Source organism: Rhinatrema bivittatum, chromosome 17 (assembly GCF_901001135.1).
Source record: "Rhinatrema bivittatum chromosome 17, aRhiBiv1.1, whole genome shotgun sequence".
NCBI lineage: Eukaryota > Metazoa > Chordata > Amphibia > Gymnophiona > Rhinatrematidae > Rhinatrema > Rhinatrema bivittatum.
In genome coordinates, this window is record NC_042631.1 from 52,034,448 (window position 1) to 52,061,200 (window position 26,753).

General features: G+C 43.4%; 1 protein-coding gene across 1 annotated transcript in view; it reads left to right on the forward strand.

Annotated features, from left to right (window-relative positions):
- The window catches only part of PGGHG (protein-glucosylgalactosylhydroxylysine glucosidase), a 270,873-nt gene that overhangs the window by 184,725 nt on the left and 59,395 nt on the right, over positions 1–26,753 (forward strand). Inside the window, exon 11 of the mRNA XM_029582660.1 lies at positions 399–532. Within this exon, the coding sequence (XP_029438520.1) occupies positions 399–532 (134 nt within the window). The remainder of the gene's footprint in view (positions 1–398; positions 533–26,753) is intronic.

Below are 26,753 nucleotides of genomic sequence, written 5' to 3' on the forward strand. Positions count from 1 at the left end.
CTCCGCTTGCCTTTTTATTTCCATTAGTGCCTCGTTTCTCAATGTAATTTGTTTTAAGATATCTTCCAGCTTTATATCACGTGCCCAGACAACTGCCTCCGTCACCTCACTGCAGCTGTAACTGTTCGCGGGCTGGCAGGCCCAGCTGCCATTTTTAACTCGGGTTGTTTCCCCATGATTTGTTTCCTTTTTTTGTGTTTTAGAAACCATCTCATGGCTGCCTTTCACAACAAAGTTCTCCATACACCAACAACTTATGTGTGTGTGTGAAATTACTGTCATTTTCAATATAACAGTCAGTGAAATATGGCTTTTTACAGCGTGCACGTCTTACTCCTCATTGCATCATGTGGTCTCTGCAGTCTACTTAACGGATGTATCTCTGTCCTTTTTGGCAGGTGACTGCGTTAAACAAGCAGATGTGATATTGCTGGGTTTCCCTCTCCAGTATCCAATGAGTCCTGAGGTGCACAGGAATGACCTGGAAATCTATGAAGCTGTCACTGATCCTAGTGGGCCTGCCATGACCTGGGTAATTAGTGCTTTAATTTTCTTCAACAATATATATTTTATCTCACCCTCCTGCAGGAACTGTGTTACAGAAATGCACCAGGAGGGTGAATGAAAATGTAAAACATATTGCTTACATAAAGAAATGAATGTATCATTTCAAACGGTTTCTCTTTAAGTAAATGACTGTTCCAGTGGTAATGTTTAGGTGGTGATTTTCAAAGGCCAGCACGTGCCAGTACTGGGAGATATGCACGTAGCCGGGCCGCACACACACCACAGGGGCAGAACGCTAAAGGAACTCCAGGGACAAGATCATTCTGGAGGTGGACATGCTTGTACTCTCTAGATGTGCTGGGAGGTAGTTTCCACTTTATAAACTGTTGTCAGGGTTAGGATTATCATTCTTTTTTTTATGCTGACGATATACAATTCCTTGTTGCAGTTCGTGATACTTTGGCCTCTACTATTGAATATCTGAAAATTTATTTGGAAACTATTCATACCTGGATGCCCCATAATCAGATGGTTCTGAATTTATCTAAATCAGAGATTGTGTTTGTGTCTAGAACAAAAAGTGCCCCAGAGAATATTGAAGTCACCCTAAATAATTATACGTTGAAGATTACAGCTTCTGCTAGGGACCTGGGGGGTTGTTACACTCTCAACTAACAGTGTCCTCCCATATTAAATCTGTTGTCTGCTCAAGCTAATATAAGATTTTACTGAAAAGGCTTAAACCGCTTTTAGATATTTATGACTTTAGACACTACTTTTTCCAAGTCTCGATTATTGCAGTTCCCTCTTATTGGGTCTTACTGACTCATCACTGAGGCAATTGCAATTACTGCAGAATTCAGCTGCCCGTTCATTGACAGTTTGCAACAGGTTCAACCATATCACTCCACTTCTTGCAAGGCAACATTGGCTCCCTAGCCATTCTCGGACTGACTACAAAGTACTTATGTTGATTCATAAATTATTGAACCAGGCTAGCTCACTCTTGCTCGGTGCTGCACTAAGGGTATACATCCCCATGAGAAATCTCAGGCCACAGAACAGGGGGCTCCATGAAGTTCCCTCTATTCAGTTGACACATCTTGGCAAGATCAGGGATTGAACGTTGTCTGTAGGTGGCCTAATACTATGGAACAGTATGCCTGAAAAATTAAGAACTGAAGTAACTACCACCACCTTTTAAAAAAAACAAAACTCCAAAAAACAAAAAAAAAGCTATTGAAAACCTGGCTCTTTAATAGGCATTTTGGGAATAAAGTATCAGGAGAAAGTGTACAGGATTGTAATTAAGTACTTTGAATTTGTCCACATTTAGAAAGTATAGTTATTACAGACTTTGATTATTTTATTGTTTGTTTTTACATTTTTATGTATGCATTAATTGTAAATCGCATTGACCTTCTGTGATTTGCGGCATAGAAATAGATAAATAAATATCATAATGAAGGAGGACAGAGACAGTACCTTGGAGGTGTGCAGAGGGTCATTTCATTCTGGAGGGGAGACCTGGGCAGTATCCTGAAGATGTGTTCTGGAGGGAAATAGGGACACTATCCTAAGCAGGGAGGATAATTTTCAATAGCATGCTTAACTCAACACATACAATATATGCAAAAGTACTTGCACCTAAAGTTACATCGGTTTTTTGCAGTTTAAATGCAATAACTGCATTTTTTAACATTAAATCTTATCTTCCAAACTCTAGCCCATTCCCTCCTCATGTTTTCCACTTCCCTGGCTATCTACCCTGTTGCAGGTTTTGATATAGTCCATAAAAAGACAAATCTTTCCCAACAATTTTTCCATAATATCCCTTACAAAAAGGCTGAAGAAACTAGTTCAAGGACCGATCCCTACAGCACATCGCTAGTTATGCCCCTCTCCTCAGAGTGAACTCTATTTACCAGCCTTAGACAGTCACTTTAGGGCCCATACCAAGGGCACTCCATTTTTTTTTTATGTCATCTGTGTGGAACCATGTGAAATGTCATGGACCCTGCCCGCGGGTCCCCCTGCGAGCAGGCACTGCTCACCTCTCTTCACCCGACGCGGCATGGACACCACCGACGTCGGGCCTTCCCATGCGGCTGGAGCCGCTGTCTCACTTTGCTCACGCAGCCCAGAGGCCGCCCATCTAGCCTCCTCTTCACCGCGGTGAGCCGCAGACTTCTGCCTCCCTTCGTGGCTGGAAGTCACCACCAATACCGCCATCATCTTCGCGGCAGGAGGCCGCATCCCCGGACTGGATTGGCGGCTGGAGCTGCCCCCAGGGTCCCCTGAAGCGGCTGGAGCCGCTGCCGTCTTCAGGGCCTGTGTCCTGGCCCAGCCCTGCTCTCTATGCGAGGACATCGGTGCAGGCCGCTGTCCGCGGTCCTGTACAAGCTCCTGCTGCTTCCTAGGCGTGCGGCCGCGCCTCTCTGCTGAATTTAAAGGGCCAGCCACAGGAAGTGTTGCTGGCCCCACCTTTGATTGGACTTCCTGCTCCAGCTCTATAAAGAGCTGCTCCGTCATTTCAGTCTTCACCTTGCATCGGAGTTACTTCACTCTGGAGGCTCCTGCCTGCCAGAGCTCCATCAGGTCTTCTTCGTGGAGCTCCTCTTCGTTTCGTCTCTTCATGTCAAGTCATGTTTCGTGCCTGAGGTCCTTGTCCAGGTGTCCTGGTGTTTCGTCTCCTGGTGTTTTGCCTCCTGGTGTCCTGCCCTTCTTGGTGTTCGCTTCAGCACTCCTGAGCCTTCTGGTCCTGTCAGGCTGTGCTCTCTCGGATGACGTCTTTCCTGAGCGTAGAGTTGCCTACAGGTGGAATTCGTTCCTGTGCTCCTGAGCCGTCATGTCCTGCCAGCCTTTGTGGAGCTCCGGATGACATCTGGCTTCGTCGTCGGAGTCCCACCTCGACTGGATTCTTCCCTGCGCTCATCCCGTTCTCAGCGTGGTCCGTGACCAGCCTCCTCGGGCTGTGTAGGGCGTGCAGTGGGACAAGGTGGTCCGCGACCAGCCCATTGGGTCCGCCCATGAAGGTGGGCTGAGTAGGGCGCCCTGAGAGACAGTGCCAATGTTCACCCTCCCAGCTCTCGTCTCATCTGGACTTCGTCAAGTTCCTCGTCTCGTCCTGGATGCCGTTGCATCAGTCTTGGTGTCATGTCTTCGCCTCAACATCTTGTTCCTGATGGCGTCACATCGACCCTAGTCCGGGATGCCATTGCATCGACCATTGGTAGTGATGTCTTCGCATCAGCCTTGGTGTCATGTCCTCAACTACCTTGGTGTCATGTCTTATTCCAGCCCTCGTCTCTGATGCCGTCCGCATCAGCCGTGGTGTCATGTCTTCGTCTGCGATTCCGTAGCATCGACCTTGGTGTTATGTCTTCATGTCAAGGCCCGTCTGCCCTCATCCTCAGGCCAGGCCTGCTGCTCCATGCCGATCCAAGCGGCAGGTCCGAAAGGGCTCGGAATGGTCGGAGGACCATTCACATTCCAACATCATCATGTTGTTGGCCTTGGGAGCTTGCAGGCCTGGCAGAGGGTAAGACCATCAGCCATGCTGGAACACGCCGTCAACCCTCGGTTCTGTCCTGGATCCGTCTGGGGTCGGGCTGAGGCCCAAGGGCACACGAAAGCACCCGCCACGTAACAGAATGCAAGGCCTTTCGAGGCCCCCATACATAACATGAAAGGCCTTACTGAAATTTAAGTACACTACATCTAGCACTCTCTCCAAGCCAACCAGCTGGTCACCCAATTAAAGAAATTGATCAGATTTGTCTGAGACCTGCTTCAAGTAAAACCATGCTGCCTTAGATCCATTGGATTCCAGAAATTTCACTATCCTGTTTTAGCAGCAATTCCATTTATTTGCTAACCACAGAGGTAAGACTGACTGTCCTGGATTTCCCAGCCTCCTCCTTATTGCAACTTTGGTGAAGAAGAGCCACATCCTCCTATCTCAAGTCCTCCAGAACTATTCCTGACTGTAAAGAAGCATTGATATGGTCAACCAGCGGAGCTTCCAGCACTTCTCTGTTTCCTTGATAACCTTGGGTGTATTTCATCTGGCTCCATTGCTTTATCTACTTGAAGTGTAGCTGGCTTCTCAAAATCACACTTTTCTGAAAATCAGTTGAGGTTTATCTCATTTCCTATCTTTTTGTGCTCATTTTATGTGATTCTCTTCCTTCCATACTGACCACCGATCAGAAATATTTGTTAAGCAATTCTATGTTTTTCTTGTCAGCCTCTACATATTCCACCCCTTCACTTCTGAGTTTCACAATGCCACTTTTGTATTTCTGCCTATCATTAACATCTAAAAAAAGTTTTGTTCCCCCCCCCCCCCCCCCCCCATTTTACCATATTTGCTATTTTTCTTCCATTTGAAGTTTTGCATTCCTGACTTCTTTCCCAACTTCTCTTAACTTTTCCAGATATCACCTATCTTCCTCTTTCTGCAATCTCTTGTAGATTATGAATGCTAACCTTTTTTCCTTACCTTTTCAGCTACTTCTTTAGAAAACCATAACAACCTCATTTTCCTCTTCTTTTATTTACTTTCTTATAAAAGGTTTGTTGCCCTTATATCGTCTCCTTTCAATTTTACCCACTGCTCTTCTACTTACCCTAGATTTTCCCATCCAGCTAATGTCTCCTTGAGGTACTCCCACATTTTAACAAACTCACTCCTTGGTTCCTAAGGCTTTTCTCCCATTCTGTGTCTATGGGAAAAATAGTTAGTGAATGAGGCCCTTAGTTTTTCTAAAGTGTAGGTCCCTTGCCTTTGAATGAACCTTCATCACCTGCTTTAAAATATTGAATGACACAATCCAGTGGTTACTGGATCCCAGATGATCGTCCACTACAACATCAGAAATACTGCCTCCATTGGTAAGCACCAGGTCCAGTGTCACTCCCTCCCAAGTGGCTTCAATTACCAGTTGATATAACAGTTTGGGATCTCTCTGCCTCTAGAAGAGACTCAGCTAGGATAGCCCAATTAATATCTGGCAGCTTGAAATCCCCTAATAATAGCATTTCCCCATTCATAGCAATATTGTGATTACCTTCCATTAAATATCTATCCATTTCTTCTGTCTATGATGGAGGTCTGTTTTTTACACCAATATAAATAGATTTTCCATTCCCTTTTTCCAGATTAACCCACAGTGCTTCATCCTTACCTTGCAAACGCTGCAGTTCTTTTATTTTTTATACAGTATATAGCACCACTTCTCCTCCCTTTCTTCCTACCCTGTCATCTTGAATAGATTGCAGCCCAGTATAACTGTATCCTAGTCAAGGTTTTCTGTGTACCATGTTTCCATGACATCCACTACATCCAAGTTAGCCTAGATCTCTTTCTTGGGTGGTAGCTTTTAATATGAAACCTAACATTGTATAACTATAGTATGGGTTATTTTTCCCTATATGCATCACCTTGCACTTATCCACTTTAAATTTCGTCTGCCATTTGGGTGCCCAATTTTCCAGTCTCACAAGGACTTCCTGCAATTTATCATCTGCAAATTTGATTACCTCACTCGTTGTATTCCTTTCCAGATCATTTATAAATATATTGAAAAGCACGGGTCCCAGTACAGATCCCTGAGGCACTCCACTGCCCACGTCCCTCCACTGAGAAAATTGTCCATTTAATCCTACTCTCTGTTTCCTGTCTTTTAGCCAGTTTGTAATCCACAAAAGGACATTGTCACTATCCCATGACTTTTTACTTTTCCTAGAAGCCTCTCATGAGGAACTTTGTCAAATGCCTTCTGAAAATCCAAGTATACTACATCTACCAGTTCACCTTTATCCACATGTTTATTAACCCCTTCAAAAAAGCAGATTTGTGAGGCAAGACCTGCCTTGGGTAAAGCCATGCTGACTTTGTTCCATTAAACCATGTTTTCTATATGTTCTGTGATTTTGATCTTGAGAACACTTTCCACTATTTTTTCTGGCACTGAAATAAGGCTAACTGGTCTGTAGTTTCCCAGATCGCCTCTGGAGCCCTATTTAAATATTGGGGTTACATTAGCCAGTCTCCAGGTACAATGGATGATTTTAATGATGTTACAAATTTTTACTAATAGATCTGAAATTTCATTTTTTAGTTCCTTCAGAACCCTGGGGTGTATACCATCCGGTCCAGTGATTTACTACTCTTCAGTTTGTCAATAAGGCTTACCACATCTTCTAAGTTCACTGAGAATTAGTTCAATTCATTTGAATCATTACCCTTGAAAACCTTCTCCAGAACGGGTATCTTCCCCACATCCTCTTCAGTAAACACAGAAGCAAAGGAATCGTTTAATCTTCCTGCGATGGCCTTATCTTCTCTAAGTGCCCCTTTAACCCCTCAGTCATCTTACAGTCCAACTGACTCCCTTGCAGGCTTTCTGCTTCAGATATATTTTTAAAATTTTTTACTGTGAGTTTTTGCCTCTATGGCCAACTCCTTTTCAAATTCTCTCTTAGCCTGTCTTATCAATGTCTTACATTTAACTTGCCAACGCTTATGCTTTATCCTATTTTCTTCTGTTGGATCCTTCTTCCAATTTTTGGATGAAGATCTTTTGGCTAAAATAGCCTCTTTCACCTCCCCTTTTAACCATGCTGGCAATCGTTTTGCTTTCCTGCCACCTTTCTTAATGTGTGGAATACATCTGGACTGTTCTTCTTGGATGGTATTTTTTAACATTGTCCATGCCTCTTGCACTTTATAGCTTCTCCTTTCAGTTTTTTTCTAACTATTTTTCTCTTTTTATCAAAGTTTCCCTTTTGAAAGTTTAGCACTAGAGCCATGGATTTGCTTACTGTCCCCCTTCCAGTCATTAATTCAAATTTGATCATATTATGATCACTATTGCCAAGCGCCCCCACAATGTATTATCCACCCATAGTGGATAATACATTGAAATCGTCAGCTCAGTATTCTGTGGTGGTCAAAAAAGCAAACAATGTTAGGAATTATTAGGAAAGGAATGGCAAATAAAACAGTGGATGTCATAATGCCTCTGTATCGCTCCATGGTGAGATTGCACTGGAGAAAGTGCAAAGAAGGGTGACCAAAATGATAAGGTGCATGGAACTGCTCCCCTTTGAGGAAAGGCTAAAGGGGTTAGGGCTGTTCAGCTTGGAGAAGAGATGGCTGAGGGGGGATATGATAGAGTTGTACAAAATCATTAAAGGACTTGAACAGGTTAATGTAAATTGGCTATTTACTCTCTCAGACAATAGAAGGACTAGGGGGCACTCTATGAAGTTAGCAAGTAGCTCATTTAAAACAAATTGGAAAAAATTATGTTTCACTCAATGCATATTTAAGCTCTGGAATTCATTGCCAGAAAATGTGATTATGGCAGTTTATGTAACTGGGTTTAAAAAGGTTTGGATAAGTTCCTAGAGGAATAGTAGCCTGGGATCTATTTAATGTTTGGGTATTTGCTAGGTACTTGTGATTTGGAGTAGCCACTGTTGGACCCAGGATTCTGGGCTTGATGGACCTTGGTCTGACCCAGTATGGCATATCTTATGTTATGTTCTTATGTTATCTACTTTACCCTCTTTCCCAGAACCATTAAGTCATTTTTCTACAATTTGTGTGGTACTTAGCAGTATCATTCGTGCCAATGTGGATGAGCAGCATTGGATAGTAATCTGTAGGCTTGAGAATTTTTAGCAATCACTCTGAAATGTCTTGGATTTTGGCTTCTGGCAGACAGCACATTGCCCAGGATAACTCATCTCAAATAAGTCGCCAACTACCACTACCCTCCATCTTCTAGGTGCAGTGTCTGTTGAGCCGACAGCTTTGGGGTTTCAGTTCTTCCTCATCCTGGTACATTTTTTTCTTCTCTGCTTCCAAAGCTGCATACCGGTTGTTCAGCTTAAGGGAAAACAGAAACTGAAATAGCATTGTCAAATGCATGTAAACTTAGTCGCCAATATTGTGCCAAGAAAAACCACAGTTAAATTAGGTACTATGTCCCAACAAGTTCCCAGTATGAGGTAGTCCAAGTTACAGGCTCAAAACAAAGGAACACCCCCCCCCCTACATACTCCCTACCCCTTACTTACCCATCTTTAGAGTCTACTCTTCTTAAATAGTTCTTACAAGGTCATAGGTCTAATATTGTCCACTCAAATTTAAGTATTAATTGAACAACTAGCAGATTAGTCACAATAATACAAATGATCATCATAAACATGGAATAACAGTATGACTTTTATTCATTATAACAACTGTGGTGTTTTAGTCCAAAGACTTACTATCTGGAAGCTTAAGGCTTGTCCTTGCCTTCAGCTGTTTGTAATAAAAAAAAGAGTTGACTCACATGAAAGAAGAGTTATCTATTTTTAATTAAACCTCTCCAACTATACTGTATCTGGAATACCTGATCCAACTCCCACAGAACATTAGGAAGCCCAGGAATAAATCGATTACAGTAGACTCTGGTAGGATTAGATCTGTGAACCATAGATCTGTGGACTTTCCCCAGCTGTGCAGCATCCAGGATATCTGCCCTCACTACCACAGAAGAGTTGAAAACTCATAAATAAATGGATTACTGTGGGCTCTGGAAGATTAAGACCTGTTAGAGACATTCACTCTCCCCAATGATACCCTTAAAAAATACCTTTTCTGAATTGAAAAATGAAAATGCTCCAGCAATGGAAAATGAAGAGGTATCTGAAAGGAAAGACATTCACCGCACATAGAAACCCCATAACACTATAAAATGTCATTACAGAAAGCTCATTGTGCTTGGAATCTCAGTCATCAGATGTTGGGATGCCGCGGCTGGTCCCCCTTACCCACATTGGCAGGCACCCGACCCTCCTCGACGGCCCGGTACATCCGGGCCCCGAATCCTGTGGCGGCATCTCTCCCACGTGGCACCGGACGCCGCCAACTTCCTCTCTCTGTGTGCTCCCCTAGGCACGCACACGTGGCACTCATCTCTACTTAAAGGGGCCGCGGCAGGAAACCTTGGCCCGGCCCCCGAAATGACATCACAGTTCTGGGATATTTAAGGCCGCATCAGCTTCCTGTGCCTTGCCTTGGCAACAGGTCCTGCTCATGTGAGTGTGTTGTTGCTGCATTCCAGAGTTCCTGCTTGTTCCTGAGTCCCGCTCCTCGGATTGTTCTTCTGTTTCTGACTTCAGCTTGGCTTCCTGACTCCGCTTGTCTGCTGCCCATCCTGACCTTTGGCTTGTCTTCTCATCTCTGCTTGTTCGTTACCTGCCTTGACCTCTGGCCTGGTTTAACGTGCTGCCTGTTCGCTGCCTGCCCCGACTCCTGGCCTACCCACGGTCTTTCGTGAACGCCGCCTGCCACAACCCGGACTTCCTGACGCCACTTCATCTTCTCCCTGGACTCCGCACCGTGAGGAGACCTGCACCTGACATGTCGGCCCCAGCACCCAAGGGCTCAATCTGAGGGGAATGAGGGCTAGTATAGGTGAAGCTCCAGCTGGGTTTTCTCCCTCAGAACCATCTCCTAGTGATGAGGACCACTGGGGGCTGTCCCTCGGTAGGGTTACCAACCCTCGTCCCGGCTCAAGGTCCACACCCCTAACATCAGAGGCACTAATTTGGGGACTCTTTTTAAGGGGGACAAATAGTTTAATGTCCTCCAGGATTTTCAGCTGGTAGAAATGCAAACCAGATTGTCAGTACAATTAAAGAAGAAAATAAGGTCTCTAGAATCAATGTTATCACCCATCCAATAACCAATGACCTTGCTAAAAACAGCATCCAAGCATTACAGAGGTTTTCAAACTCTGGGGAAGCTTATTGGGCATATGGCAAAGACTATTGTCTTTTCAGAAGTGTTAACTGTTCATGGAAAGGAGAATGAAAAGCTAATCCATATATATAACTTCAATTTATGGCTCGAAATCTGGTGTAAGAAACTAAGGATTTGTATATTGGGGGCTGAGGTTATATGATATAGATAACTTACATTTGTCTGTGGCAGGAAAAATGATCCTAAGTGAAAAAATCAGATATATCATAAAGTGTTAAAACTAGAGGATGGGGACAGAGGAAGTGACATCATCCCGACAGGCATGGTCGCTTGAAGCGATAGCTCCTTTCCCACCTAACCTAATCTAAGCTCTATCGGTATCATCGGGGCTAATTTTTTCTTCTGGGGTACTCCAGAGGATAGAGGTTTTCTTGGAGATGGCAAATCGGAAAAAATCGGTGGATTTAAAGACTTTCTCTTATGAGCCAGGGGGCTCCAGATTTGCGGCCCTGAGTGAAGCATTAGACTCGGGTGATTCCATCATGGCAGACAGCTCCACGCGGTCAGAGTCGGAAGGTTATGCCTGCTGAACGGGAGGCGGGACGGTCAGGGTCGATGACAGAGCCCACCAAAGAGGACTTTAAAAAGTGGTTCCTCGAAATACAGAGAGACATAAAATCCATTAAAACGGATATGCAGGAGGCATTGACGGAGCTCCGCTCAGAGCTGGGGGACTACGGCCGGTGGGTCGAAGATGTTGAAAATATAGTGGAGGGGCAAGTTGTGGAGGTCTCCCATGTCCGATCGGACCTGACTGATTTACAAGTGACTAATGAGGAGATCTTACTCAAATTGGAAGATTTGGAAAACAGATCTTGGCGTGCAAATATTAGAATTTGGGGAGTACCTGAAACTGAAAGCTACAAAGACATTGGGCTGGTGGTACAAAATATCTGCAGGGACCTACTAAAGGGCAGCTCCAATCACCAGGCTTCCGCGGATGGTGAAATTATACTAGATCAGGCGCACAGAGCACTGCGAGCCCCAAAAGCGAATGTTCCCCATGACATCATAGCGTGCTTGCACAGCTATCGCCTTCAGGATGCCATCATGCAAAAGGCGCGAAAGATGGACTCCATTCAGTGGGATGGCCAGACTATCGCAATCTACAACGACCTTGCAGCGGTTACGCTTCAGAAAAGAAGAGACTTGCAACCTTGCATTACTGCGAAGAGAAAATTTGAGATATCGGTGGACTTATTTATTTATTTATTTATTTATTTATTTATTTTAAGTTTTTCTATACCGGCATTCGCGATAAAAATCGCATCATGTCGGTTTACAATTACAATTATTTATTTTGAATTCTTATATACCGACATTCCTGTAGGATGTACAGATCATACCGGTTTACAGTACAACAGAACTGTCGCGAAGGAGCGATACATTGAAACATTGTTAAGCATTTGTAAAAATTAGGATAATTGAGGCACAAATAACATGAAAATTAGGATAATTGAGGCACAAATAACATGAAAATAACTCAAGGATATGCAAATACAGTCCATATGCCACTTAACATAATATATAGTCTATGGCTAATTAATAGTAAACTGATAATAATAAAATAAGTGATTTATAATAAATATATAAAGAGTAAATCTAGTAACCGCGCAAAGGTGCATTGCAACGGAGGGGAGAGAGGGGGGCTGGGGCCGGGGGGAGGAGAGGGGGGGGGGAACAGGGCGGGACCATATCCGACCAGTCTGGCCTTCACAAAAGAGGGCACCACATACCACATCAAAGCGAGAGCCGAGGCGGCCCCAGTCTTGGCAGGAGCAGGATTAACTCTTCCAGATGGGGAGATAGGCAGCCAGAAAGCTATTGGAGTGGAGCGTCCCAGATGGCAACGAGTGGGGAAGTCGGGCTCTCGACTGCGACGCAACATCGGAACATCGGAAAGCATAGACTGAGCTCCCAGGGTAAAGCATGGACTGCTGTACATCTTTACAGGATACAGACGGATCTGGTGTGGCCAACTGTGTGATACGCAGGGCTATTATAAGTGGTTTACCTATATTAGTTAAAAATGTCATACTTTGATGTTTGCTTCTACCGTTGATATTTTTGCATTTTCAGACGGGAAGGTGGGTGGGAGAGGGGAGGGGTGACCTCACTTACTCCTAGAAGGGATCCTGCTGATGGCAGCACTGCGGGAGAATTTTTTGGGGGGGTGGGAGGGACATGATCAAAGGAGAAGGCGTAGGGGGGGAGGGAGGATATGGTTCCTGGGGAAAGGGGGAATGAGTGTGGGCAAAGGTGGGATAGTGTTTATTGTGGGTTAGTAGTGCGGTGTGAATGTGGTTCTGGGCGGGGATGTGGGGGCAAGGTGGGGATTGTAATTTTGCTTGGGGGAGAAGAGTATGCTACTAGATGATGGCCATGACGATAGTCTCTATGAACGTTAAGGGTCTCAACCATCCCTCGAAACGCAAGAGTATGTTTAGAGAGGCCATTGCTTTGAAGGCGAATATTTTGTTCATTCAAGAGACTCATCTCCGTAAAAAACATGAACATTTGCTGACTTTTGCTCATTACCCTCAGGTGTTTTTGGCTGCCAGTACCCTGCAGTCAAAATATTCAGGGGTGGGGATTTTAATCTCCAGGGATCTTTTGGTTCAGGTTGACTCAGTTCATAGAGACCCCGAGGGCAGATTTCTTATTGTCCCCTTGTATATTCATCAGATCTTATACATCCTGGTGACGGTCTATAACCCTTATGCGCTCCAGAGGGAGGTGCTTCTCAGATTGGATGACCAATTACTGAGGTTTCCCACTGGGAAATTGATAATAGGGGGGGATTTTAATTTAGTTTGCAATCCTAGGGTAGACTGCTCTAAGGGAAGGGGGCTTTATTCTAAGGTGGACCTGGATGCCTTCCAGGGGTTTCTTATGAAATGGCAGGTGGTGGATATTTGGAGGGAGCGACAGCCTGGGTGCAGGGATTACTCTTTCTATTCTAAGGCCCATGACCTATATACCAGAATTGATTATATTTTTATTGATAAAACATTGGTTGGGATAACCGCAGCCGTAGACATTGGGAGCATAATATGGTCGGATCATGCGCCCATACGGTGGTCCTTTCATGGGATAGTTTTAGGGACGGGCCGCCGGTTTTGGCGGATGAATGATTCACTACTTAAGGATAAGGAGGTGGAATCAGAGATCAGACTGGCTATAAAGGATTATTTACGCACTAATGATGGTGATGGGATTAAACCTATAGTATTGTGGGACTGTCTCAAAGCTGTGCTGCGGGGAAAATTTATTGCCCTTGCTTCCCACAAAAAGAAAGAGAAGGGTAAACAATGCACAGCTTTACGGGTAAGGTTGGCACAAGTGGAAACAGCTCACAAACAAACACCAACCAGACGCCTTTTAACGGAATTAGGGGACCTTAGAACTCAACTGCTGAAGCTGGATGCAGATGAGACTTTTTGAGACAGATGAGACCTTTTGAGACAGAAATACTATGAGGACGGCAACAGAGCGGGGAAGCTACTGGCTCATGCTTTGAAAGCCAGGATTGCCCAATCCCAAATTACTAAAATTAAGGCGAATGACAGGACTCTAGTGATAGACGGGGTGGGGATTAGTGCCTAGTTTAATCAGTTTTTTTGCTAAATTGTATACCCGAGAGAATAATGCCACAGACGCTGACATCTCCCAATACTTAGAGGGGATTAAGCTTCCATACTTGGAAGAGTCATTGCAGGAAGGCGTGAGTCATCCTATATCTTCTGTAGAGGTATTAGAGGCCATCTCAGAGTTGAAATCCGGGAAGGCACCTGGAATCGACAGGTATACTTCCCTATTTTATAAGAAGTTTAAGGAGGATTTGGTGGTTCCCTTGGCCAACATGTTTAATAGCTTGACTATGGGAGATCATCTACTGCCAGCGGCAAACGTGGTGGGGATCACCATACTGCCGAAACTGGGGAAGGATCCGATGCTCTGTAGTTCCTATAGGCCCATCTCGCTCATCAATATTGATCTGAAGCTGTTGGCAAAAATCTTGGCCAATAGATTGAAACAGGTTATTACACTGCTAGTCCATGATGATCAGGCTGGTTTCATGCCGAATCGTATGGCTGGAGATAATATTCACAAGGTAGTCAATTTAATACATCACGCACACAGGCATCGGATTCCTTCCGTTTTATTTGGGGTTGACGCAGAAAAGGTGTTTGACAGGGTTCACTGGCCCTTTCTTTTCCAGGTACTGCAGAATGTTGGTTTGTGAGGGGGTTTTCTCACGTGGGTGCAAGAACTATATAGTCAGCCTGCAGCATGCATAAAAGTCAATGGGAGCTATACGGATAACTTTGCAGTGCAGCGTAGGACAAGGCAAGGATGCCCTCTGTCACCTTTGTTATTCGCCTTATGCTTAGAACCTCTAGCGGAGAAAATTAGGGTAACTGCGAGTATACAGGGGATACTGGTTGGGGATACCATGTATAAGATAGCATTATATGCTGATGATGTATTGTTTACTCTGGTGGACCCTGAGTACTCCCTACAGGGTTTACTACCGGAATTGGAGGCTTTTGGACGGGTGTCAGGTTTTAAGGTAAATAAGGAAAAATCGGAGATACTGCCGGTATATCTATCTCCTACTTTGATTACCTATTTAAAACAGCAGTTTCCCTTTGCGTGGGCAAAGCATTCTGTTAAATATTTAGGAGTTCAGTTAAGTTCAGACTGTAAAGATTTGTTTGATTTAAATTATCATCTGCTGTTAAAATGGGTGGTGCGGGATTTACAGATGTGGGATAGGTTGACCCTTACGTGGCTGGGTAGGATTGCGGGTATTAAAATGACTTTTCTTCCGCGACTGGCGGAAGAAACGCTACCTTGTGTGGTCCCTCCTCAATATTTAAGAGGGCTTCAGGCTAAGATTTTCTCCTTTATTTGGAAGCAGAGGCCACCTAGGGTGGCTCGGGTGGTGCTTTATCAGTCTAAAGCAGAAGGGGGATTGGGAGTGCCCAATCTGCTAAAATATTATGTGGCTTCCCAACTGCGGGCGCTAGTGGATCTTCACAATCTTAAGATGATTAAACAATGGGTTCAGTTAGAGATATCGTGGCTCCTCTGTTGATAGAGGATCTGTTCTGGGGTAGGAGGGCTCATACCCTTGACCTTTCTGCTATTAAGCCCTGTTTAGCTACCACTGTGATATTGTGGCAGCGCTGGAGGAAACAATTGGTAGGGGAACACACTTATCTATATTCCACCAGGATTAGGGGTTGCGAGGAGTTTCCTGCAGGAAAAGGGGGGAAAATATTTCAGGAGTGGGCACAACAGGGGTTGTGTACTCTTGGACAGTGGTGGTTTGATAAGGGGGTGAAGTCTTTTGAGGAAGTGGGACATGTCTATCAGTTACCTTCAGCAGATAGGTTTGCGTACATACAACTGCGACATTTTCTGCTCTCTAAAACAGTGCGGGCAGATATGCTTAAGGGGAAAACGCTCATTGAAGTGTATTGTGAAAAAGCTCATTTGATAAAGGGGGTAATTTCCAAGATATATGCTCTACTAAATAGAGCAGTGACTCACAAGTTGCGGCATATTCAAGCTTGGGAAACAGATTTTGGAGCTCCGTTTACAAAGGGTGACTGGGATGAGTGTTTCTTGGCAATTAGCCGCAGTTCTATAGCTGCTCAGCTGATAGAAAATAGCTATAAAATGTTATTTCGCTGGTATGTCACCCCTTGTAAATTGAAGAACATGGGAATATGGGAGGACTCCTTATGCTGGAGCAAATGTGGGTATGAGGGTGATTTTTATCATATGTGGTGGACGTGTCCAGAGGTCAAAATATTGTGGACTCATGCAGAAAGCTGGTTACAGAATTTACTACATCTTGACATACAGCTCCGCCCCAGGGAGATGCTGCTGAATTTTCTAGACAATAGGGTGAAAATAGAACAAGGTTATTTTATCAGAGCCATGGCCCATGCGGTACGTGGAGAAATAGCCCAGCATTGGAAAGACACACGAGCACCCTCTTTCTCGGTGGTATTATGCAGATTGAAGTGGATTTCTCAAATGGAGTACCTGACAGCCTTGCACAGAGACTCAGTGGTAAAATACCATAAAACGTGGGTACCATTTAAGCAATGGACAGATTCCCACACAGATTGAGTACAGAGTGGGTAGGAGAGGGTGGGGGGTGTTCCAGGGGGGGATTATGAATATAGTAGGTTTACTTTACTCAGTTGATAAGGTTATAATGGACCATATTGTTCAGATCATTGTACCGATTGTGAGTTGAAGCTATTGGTTCCGCCTTTTTGAGGTATAATGGTTTATTTGTAATGTGCTTTTATATGATGCATAAACCTTCTAATAAAAAGAAAATTACAAAAAATAAACTAGAGGATGGGGGTGGCAGAAGGAAGTTGGAATGTTGCCCTCAACAAATTTAGGAAGAGGGCAGACATTAACAACAATAATAAAGTCAAGAGCTCACATCTAAACAAAAGGGTGACTAGGAAGAGCAGCAGGCCAAGTAAGAAAGGTTGGAAAGCAATAAGTACAAATGCTTGTAGTCTGGGCAATAAAATACCAAACCTGCAGTCTCTTATGGTAGAGGTGGACTTGGATATTATTGCTATTATGGAGACATTGTTCAGAGAGCCTCATGACCAAGATATATAAGGTGGAAGAAAGTATAAACATTTTCTCTGTTGCCTATTATGATGGTCTAGTTAACATAATTATGTTTCATTGATGAGGAGGAATATTATTGTATCACATAGAATATGACCATACCAGGCTATAACCTATTGAGAAAGGATAGAGATGACAGGAATGGGAGAGGAGTAGCTCTTTATGTCAAAAACATTATCTGAAGCACTGAAATGCAGTAGGCATGGAGAAAAGAAGAAGCATTGTGGGCTGACTTAGAAAAAGATGATGACACTTTCAACTGGTGTGGTCTACAGGTGTCCAAATGAAACAGAAGAACTGGACAGAAAACTGGCCAAAGTCATATAAAGGCAAGAAGGAAGGGAGAAGTGTTGCTTGTTGGAGATTTTAATTTAGCAGATGTGCACTGGAGAATCTCTTCTGCAGAATCTGTGAGAAAGAAAGAGATTGTGGATGCTCTCCAAGGGGCTCTGCTCAAATGGTGAAGGAGTGATACTGAACCTAGTACTTACAAATGGATCAGTGACCACAGCAGGAAGAGAGGAGGGAAACCCCCACCATCGATCTCCAGAAATCCTTTCCCTTCCCCCACCATAGACACCAATCCTGTATCTTGATTGGGCCCCTCCTCCCTCCTGCCCCTGATATCATCTGACTAGAGCCACCAGTGGGACCGATGCCAAAGGGGCAAGCCAAAGTTGCCCCTTTGCTCGTAACTTCATCATAACCTCAGCAGATCCTGTGCTCCTTCCAGCCTCTAACTGTGAGTCAGCATTCCTTGACACCTATGCAATAACCTTCGATCCTTGATGTCTAAATTGTGAAGACTGTCTACCACAACAAAGACCAACTTCCTTACAAGCCTATCCTTTGAGTTTAAATTATCCTATACTGTTCTGATTATCCTTTAATAGGTCCTGAAGATTCTCATACCTCAAACAATCATCCAATTATAAAAAAAAAAAAAAGAGGAGAAAAGTGCTAACCCACAAATTGAACTACATTGTGCTTCAACAAAGCCACCCTGCCAAACCAGGGAATCTGGGGCAGGAGGGTGCCAAAACCACCAAAAACAAATCCATGCTAGGCATCTCCTCCATATTCTCTTGCTGCCCAAAGACCCCATCCACCTTAACCAAAAACACACCTCCTCCATACAACTTAGCCTTCTCAACTTACACTCAGCAAATAGTAAATACCACCGTATCCTTGACCTAATTGAAGAATACAAGCTCCACATAATATGTCTTACAGAGATCTGGCTTGGAGAAGATGACACTTTTAGTCTTAACCAACTCTGTCCTCCTGGCTACCAAGTTTACCATATTCCTCAACCTGAAGGTGGAGGAGGAGAAGTAGCTAGTATCTTCAAATACTCACTGGCCCTGGAACTAGAAACTATCAAACAGTTAGGAAAATCAGACTGCGTAATAAAAAAAAAAAAAGCTCCAAGACAATGAAAATCCTAAAATCATTCTCATCTACCACCTGCCTGATAGCCACTCTGACTTCTTCCTGAAACTATCCAAATTCCTATATGATACTGCTATTACTACTCACAACCTCTTGGTCCTAGGGGATTTCCTCTATAAAGCTGAGTCTTCCCTCAAAGGGCATGCCACTATCTTCCAACACAATATGGATGACCTCAGTTTTACAGTTTTACCCAACTAATCATGGTCCCTACACACAGGCATGGGCATACGCTCAACATAATTTTCCAGTCCATTAGCATCAAGATAGACTCTGACTCAACACCGGTAATCCCAATTTCCTGGTCAAACCATAAACTTGTCTGGGCCACTATTCCATTCCCAAATGAAATCCTCCATGTACCTACATCTAAACATCCAACCAGAAACCTAGCTTGTATCACAAGTGAAAACCTAAAAAATCTTATCAACATACCCACAAACACCACCTCAGACCCATTCAAATCCAATCCCACCAATACCCTCAGGAATTCTCTATGGTTCCATGAAGGTTTCCTTAAACAATAATCCTGACAACTTGAACAGGCAAGGTGGAAACAAAATAACAGATATGAGCCTTTGTCTCTGCATCTGGCAAACTAAAAAAAAACTACATTTCCAAATAGCTAGAATAGTCATAAGAACATAAGAGCATAAGAAATTGCCATACTAGGTCAGACCAAAGGTCCATCAAGCCCAGCATCCTGTTTCCAACAGAGGCCAAACCAGGCCACAAGAACCTGGCAAGTACCCAAACACCAAGAAGATCCCATGCTACTGATGCAATTAATAGCAGTGGCTATTCCCTAGGTAAACTTTATTAATAGCAGTTAATGGACTTCTCCAAGAACTTATCCAAACTTTTTTTGAAGCCAGCTACACTAACTGCACTAACCACATCCTCTGGCAACAAATTCCAGAACTTAATTGTGCGTTGAGTGAAAAAGAATTTTCTCCAATTAGACTTAAATGTGCAACTTGCTAACTTCATGGAATGCCCCTGGTCCTTCTATTATTCGAAAGTGTAAATAACCGATTCACATCTACTTGTTGAAGACCTCTTATGATCTTAAAGACCTCTATCATATCCCCCCTCTTCTCCAAGCTGAACAGCCCTAACCTCTACAGCCTTTCCTCATAGGGGAGCTGTTCCATCCCCTTTATCATTTTGGTTTCCCTTCTCTGTACCTTCTCCATCACATCTATATCTTTTTTGAGATGCGGCGACCAGAATTGTACACAGTATTCAAGATGCAGTCTCACCATGGAACGACACAGAGGCATTATGACATTTTCCATTTTATTAACCATGCCCTTCCTAATAATTCTTAACATTCTGTTTGCTTTTTTGACTGCTGCAGCACACTGAGCCGACGATTTTAAAGTATTATCCACCAAATGCCTAGATATTTTTCCTGGGTGGTAGCTCTTAGTATGGAACTTAACATCGTGTAACTACAGCAAGGGTTATTTTTCCCTATATGCAACACCTTGCACTTGTCCACATTAAATTTCATCTGCCATTTGGATGCCCAATCTTCCAGTCTTGCAAGGTCCTCCTGTAATGTATCACAATCCGCTTGTGATTTAACTACTCTGAGTAATTTTATATCATCCGCATATTTGATTACCTCACTCGTCGTATTCCTTTCCAGATCATTTATAAATATATTGAAAAGCACCAGTCGAAGTACAGATCCCTGAAGCACTCTACTGTTTACCCTTTTCCACTGAGAAAAATGACTATTTTAATTTATTGTTTATTGAACTTTTATAACATTTAGATACATTTCACAGTATTCAGAAATAACACAAGAAGAAAATACATTTACTCAGTCAACTTATTTCTATCTGTGAATAACTATCTTTGAAATACAATAATAGGAAAAGGAGAATACGGAGGGATCGTAGTTCTCTAGAAGCAGACTATTAATAGGAAAATCTGAAAGAGGTAATTATGTCAACGCTCTCCTTTTACTAATTACCAGCACAATAAAGGTTCTTAGGAATGGGTATCCAAGTATTGCCTTAACTGGCTAGACTGAGTGAAAATATACTTATTCCCCTGATTTGTAATAATACATTGACACGGAAATCTCAATAAGAATTTTGCTCCTTTATTCTGAGCTTCTCCTCTCATTAATAAAAATTCCTTTCTCCTGATTTGTGTTGCTCGTGATATGTCAGGAAAAATCCTAATGCTCTGACCATAAAACTTCTCATTCTGATGTCTAAAATATAATCTCAATAGAGAGTCTCTTTCAGATAGGAAGGAAAATTGTATAATGAGAGTGGCTCTAGTACTTATATTTGTTTCAAAAGATTTTTCTAATAAATCAGATAGATTTAATTCAGATTGATTATCCTGTTTCTGACTTTTTATTTCCTGATTTTGAGATATATAATACATTCTTGCAATTGCTGGTATTGCTTCATTAGTGTACTTTAAAATATTTACCAAATAACTTTTAAACAGGTCTATTGGAGATATTAAATGACTTTTGGGAAAATTCAGTATCCTCAAATTGTTTTTCCTAACATGATTTTCTATTACCGCCAATCTCTCAAAGTGAATTTTCTCAGATTTAATTAAATTTAATTGGATTTTATCCATTTCATTCACCTTAACCTGCACAGAATTCACAGATTCTTCTACTCTATCAGTCTTAGATTGGAGAACCACATTCTTATTTAAAACTTCTTGCATCGTATTTGCTATATTATTTATAGATCTCTGCATTGAGACTAGCATGGTACCAATTTCTTCAAGGGTTAAATTTTTAGGAGTTATTATGGAAATACCAGTTAAGAGTCCATCTTGAATATTACCACTTCCTCCCTCTATTGGAGTCTGGCCGGGTGTGGATTGTCCTGATGTATTATCACGTTGATCCCTGGAACCCATTTGCGGGCTCTCCGAGGAGCAGATTGATACATCTGCTTCTCTCTGGTCTCGCAGTGATAAAAAATCCATCTTACGTTTAGGATCTACTCCAAGAGATATCCCAACTCTAATCCCGGCTGGTGGCTCTGGTGTCACTGATGCCCCTGGGGTTAAAGATGTTTCCTGTGTCTGAAGGATCAAACCCTGCTCCTGGTTTGATCCTCCTGTGACTCCTCCTCCGGGTTTATCTATAGGGGTTCTTGCAAAGCAAGAATGTATGTGGCATTACAAAGAGAAGGCTCAGTCAAACCTAATATTTGAACCAACAAAAATAAAAAAAGGTAAGTATAAATCTTACCGAGGATCCTTGCCGTTGACAAAATGGAACTCTTTATTCCCTTCCTGTAGTCTCGTGGCTGCAGATCAATTAAAACAGAACTTCCTGCCAACGCCAATGTCGCCAAGCTAAGCCAAGCAAAGCTGCGCGCCAGCGGCTGTGGTGCGCCGGTAAGACGCCGCTCTTGTAGGCGTCTCACCCGGGTCCGCCCCCGACGTCCAGGTCTCGCAAGGCAGGAAAAGACCAGCAGGAAAAGATCACTGGCAGGTAAATTAAGAAGCTGCAGCGAGTGGGGAGCTGCTAGGACGCCGCTCTTGTAGGCGTCTCACCCGGCTCCGCCCCCGACATCCAGGTCTCGCAAGGCAGGAAAAGATCACCGGTAGGTAAATTAAGAAGCTGCAGCCGAGAAAAATGACTATTTAATCCTACTCTCTGCTTCCTGTCATTTAACCAGTTTGTAATCCACGAAAGGACATTGCTTCCTATCCCGTGACTTTTTAGTTTTCTTACAAGGCTCTAATGAGGGACTTTGTCAAACGCCTTCTGAAAATCCAAATATACTATATCTACCAGTTCACCTTTATCCACATGTTTATTAACCCCTTCAAAAAATGAAGCGGATTTGTTTGGCAAGACTTCCCTTGAGTTGCACGTCCCAGCCGCGCTGGTGCCACGGCCGGGCCTGCTCACCTCGGGCTCTCCTCCGTAAGGCCTGGTCTATCCTCCTTCACAGCCGCAGCTAGTCCCTGGTGTCTGCGGCGTCCCACGACGTTTCCAGGTCCCTCGGGGCCTTCGACCATGCGGCTCCTCACGGTGGGGCTCCTCGTCTGCGTCAGGTCCGCCCCCAGGCACATGTGGATCACCCGGCCCTTTAAAGGGCCAAGCGCAGGAAACTCCTCCATGGCGCACAACGATGACATCACCTGAGCCCTGCATAAAGGCAGGGCTCAGTCTCCAGTTCCTTGCCTTGACAAACGGGTCGTCTCATTAGTGAGAAGCTAGTTGCCATCCTGTGTTCCTGCGTTATTGTGTTCCTGTCCTTGCTCCAGTGTTCCTGTGTTCCAGTGTCCTGTGTCTGTATTCCCGTGGTCCTTCCTGATTCCTGCTACGCTTCCCATGTTTTACCTTCTCGGACTTATTCATGGTACTGACCTCGGCTTGCCCTTGACCACGTTTGAACCGCTGCCTGGAACTGACCTCTGCTCGCCATTGACTGTGCTCGGATTGATACCTGGAACTGACCTCTGCTCGCCATTGGCCACTCTTGGACTGATACCTGGAACTGACCCTTGCTTTGGTTGACCACCCTTGGACGGATACCCTGGCTTTGACCCTTGCGCTTCACTCGGACACTCTCTTTGCTCCTCTCGTGACCACCAGGTCTGCCTGCTGTGATGCTGCCCATGACATTCTCCAAGCTAGACCACTAGGCGCTGCCTATCCTGTCCGGAGGACCTTCAGTTCATGTTCCCTTCCAGTGGTCTCCAGGACTCTCTGTTCCAGTCTAGCTCACCTGCTTTCCATCAGCCGTGCACCTTTGCTATTGGTGGGCACACCTCTCCGCTAGCTCTACAGGAGACCCTCTGAGGCCCACCTAAGTCCAGGCGGTCCGGATAACCAAGGGCTCAACCCGCGGAACCCCTGGACTGTTATTGCTGAAGCTCCAGCTAGCCTCTGTTTCCTAGTGTGCTCCGCCTCCTGGTGGCAGGTGCTCACTGGGTCCGACCAGAGAGCCTTACCAATCCTGCACCAGGCCAAGGGTCCACCTCCAGTGCAACACCTTGAATAAATCCATGTTGACTGTGTTCCATGAACTACTGAAGTAAACTTTTGACCTTGTATAAAAACTCTCCAAACTGGAAACCCAAATTCCTCCTACCAACTCAGAGGGTTACACTGCCAAAGACTTCGCCAAATTCTTCACAGAAAAAATACAAGTTATTCGTTCATCCTTCCACCTCTTCTACTTCACTCACCCTGACAACAACCACCCCATGAAGGCAACAACTGCTCCTCTGATAAGGCCAATTATTTGTAACTCCTCCCAAACTTAATCCCATTGTTTGACTTCAGGACAATCACTCCACTAGAGGTGGTAAAAATCCTCCAATGAATCAGCCAATCAATGAACATGTTAAACCCAATCCCTCCAAGATTCATTTGTAACCTAAAACAGGATCTAATCCTCTGACTAACCAATGTAATAAATGTTATCCCAAGGCCTACTATCCAGCTCACTCAAAAAGGCTGCTATCATGCCCATGCTAATGAAACCTGGTGCTTTTTTTAAAATTTATTTTATTTATTTATTTAACATGTTTTGTATACCGTCATTCGGTTTCACCATCATAATGGTTCACAATAGTTACATTAGTTAAACAAATGCTGATTCGCCATCATAACAGTTCACAATAGTTACATTAGATACACAAAGGCTGATTCGCCATCATAACGGTTCATACGAATTACATTAGATAAACAAAAGTTGAGTCGTATTAGAGAAACAATGTTAGATCATATTTTTTACGATAGAGTTTGCATCATGGTTGTTGTATAGTTTGAGTGGTTGTGCTAGCCCATTGGATGTGGCTATGTGTATTGACTTGTAGATTCTTGGGTTGTCTTTGATGCTTTATGTTTCTCTGAAGCAGTAGGCTTATCTTGGTGTTTTCTTAGTGTTTTCTTGCGTTGTCTTAGACGTGATTATGTTTCTTTGAGGAAGTGGACTTTTCTTGGTGGAAGTTTGTGTGGAGTTCTTGTTGTGTTGATGGATGAGATCATTTGCATAGGCTCTTGTGAACATCCAGGTTTTCAAATCTTTTTTAAAGGTTTTGATATCAGGTTGCGTTCTTATTTCGCTTGGGAATGCGTTCCAAAGGGTGGGGCTGGCGAGGGAAATAGCTCTCTCACGAGTTGTCTTCAGATGAGTAGATCTTACATGAGGTATTTTAAGGAGGCCTTTGTTCGTCGATCGAAGATTCCTTTTTGGTGCATGGGGTATGATGTGTTTGTTCAGCCATAGATTTTTTTTGTCCTGTAATTATTTTGTGAAGGATTGTTAGAACCTTGTATTCTATTCTGTATTTTATTGGGACCCAGTGTAGAGAGATAAGTATTGGTATGATATGCTCGTATTTCTTTGTTCCTGTAAGAATTCTGGCTGCTGTATTCTGTAGTATTTAGAGTGAACGGATGGTTGTTAGAGGTAGGCCGAGAAGTAAGGCATTGCAGTAGTTGAGGTTGGAGAATATAAGAAGTTGTAGTACTGTTCTGAAGTCTTCTTGTGTGAGAAAAGGTTTAAGGCATCTGAGTTTGAGCAATTTGTGGTATCCTTCTTTGATTTTATTTGTTATGTGGGTTTTGTAAGATAGATCTTTGTCTACGGTTATTCCTAGGTTTCGAGCGTAGCTGACAGGAGAGATACGTGTTTTCGGGTCCTCCATTTTGAGTGGTTGTAATGGAGCTTTTTTGTCTAGGATTATTAATTTGGTTTTTTCGATGCTTATTATGAGTTTTATGGAGGATAGGCATTGTTTGATTTCTGCTAGATAATTGGTTATTTCTTATAGGTTTCTTCAATTGTGTTCTGACTTGGGATCAAAATTAGACAACTATTGCCCAGTCTCCAATTTTCCCTTCTTATCCAAGGTGGAGGAAAATGTATCTACCTCAACTCTTGGACGAATACAGTATCCTTTATCAATACCAAACAGGCTTCAGAAAAGGCCATGGAACAGAATCAATCTTGGTGGACATCACCAACATCATCTACCTTCATGTGGACCAAGATGGTACTCCTCATTGTCCTTCACAATGGTATCTCAAATTTCTAAAGTAGTGAGGTCCTTCTCTTGTATCTGTGGCAGATCCACCAATTCTGCAATTTTTTTGATAGACACAATGGGGTAGATTTTAAAAAGCATTTACTCGAGCAAAACTGGTTTTTGCTCGAGTAAATACACTTTACTCAAGTAAGTGGGCTTTTCAAAATTGCTACAATATATGCCATTGAATTGTCCATAGGATTTACTCAAGTAAGTGCACTTTACTCGAGTAAATAGCTTTTGAAAATTGCTACGATAGTATGTCACATTTACATGCGTAACTCCTTTGAAAATGACCCCCAATATTGCTAATGTAATCCATGGACTAATCATCTGCAGAATTGATTACTGCAATTCAGTATACAATGGCATGTCACAATACAGTGTGAAATGCCTCCAGTTCCTACAAAGTATTACTGGAAAAATTTTGGTAGGTGCAAAAGCAACTGATCACATTAAACCTATTGTACATCAGCTTCATTGGCTCTCATTGAAAGGCAAGATACATTTCAAAACTCTCTGCATTGTCCTCAAATGCTTGAATGGACAAGCCTCTGATTATCTCTCCCAACTTCTTTCCCCTTTCACACCGTCAAGGGAACTCTAACCCTCCTAAATGACTTTCTTCTTCTGACCATTGCCAGATTATCTTGAATGAGACTCTGCATTTATCTTTTTTTAACTTACATGTTGCCACACGTATCTAGAATGATTTATATGACAGGAAGCTGAACATAAGAGTATTCAGTTTGATTAAAACCAAGAATGGATAAATAAATAAATAAATTACCTAAAGATCTAACAATTCAAACGATAGATTTGTTAGATATTAAAATTATGGTTTCATTAATTAAAGAGTTTTTATTTTTTTATTTTTTAAGAGTCAGTACCAGGCAAGGAGTCAGGGCAGGCGGAGATCAAGCAAAGACAAGTACCAGGCAAGGAATCAGAACCAAGAAACCAATCCAAGGAACGAGGAGCAAGGCAGGGACCAGAGGCAAGGAACAGAAATGCTAGAACCAGGAACAAGACGAGGCAGAGTCAGGAATGCTGAGATGAGGAATGCAGGCAACTCTCACTCTCTGATGAGCAGGACCCATTGCTGAGGTGAAGTGGAAGCAGAGAGGCAGGGTTTAAATACCCACCTAGCCTGACGTAATCAACCCGGGCCACAGGGAGCTTTCCCGCCTCTGGCCCTTTAAATCCCGTGACTCAGCGCATATGCGTGCCTAGAGAGGAGACTACGAGGAGC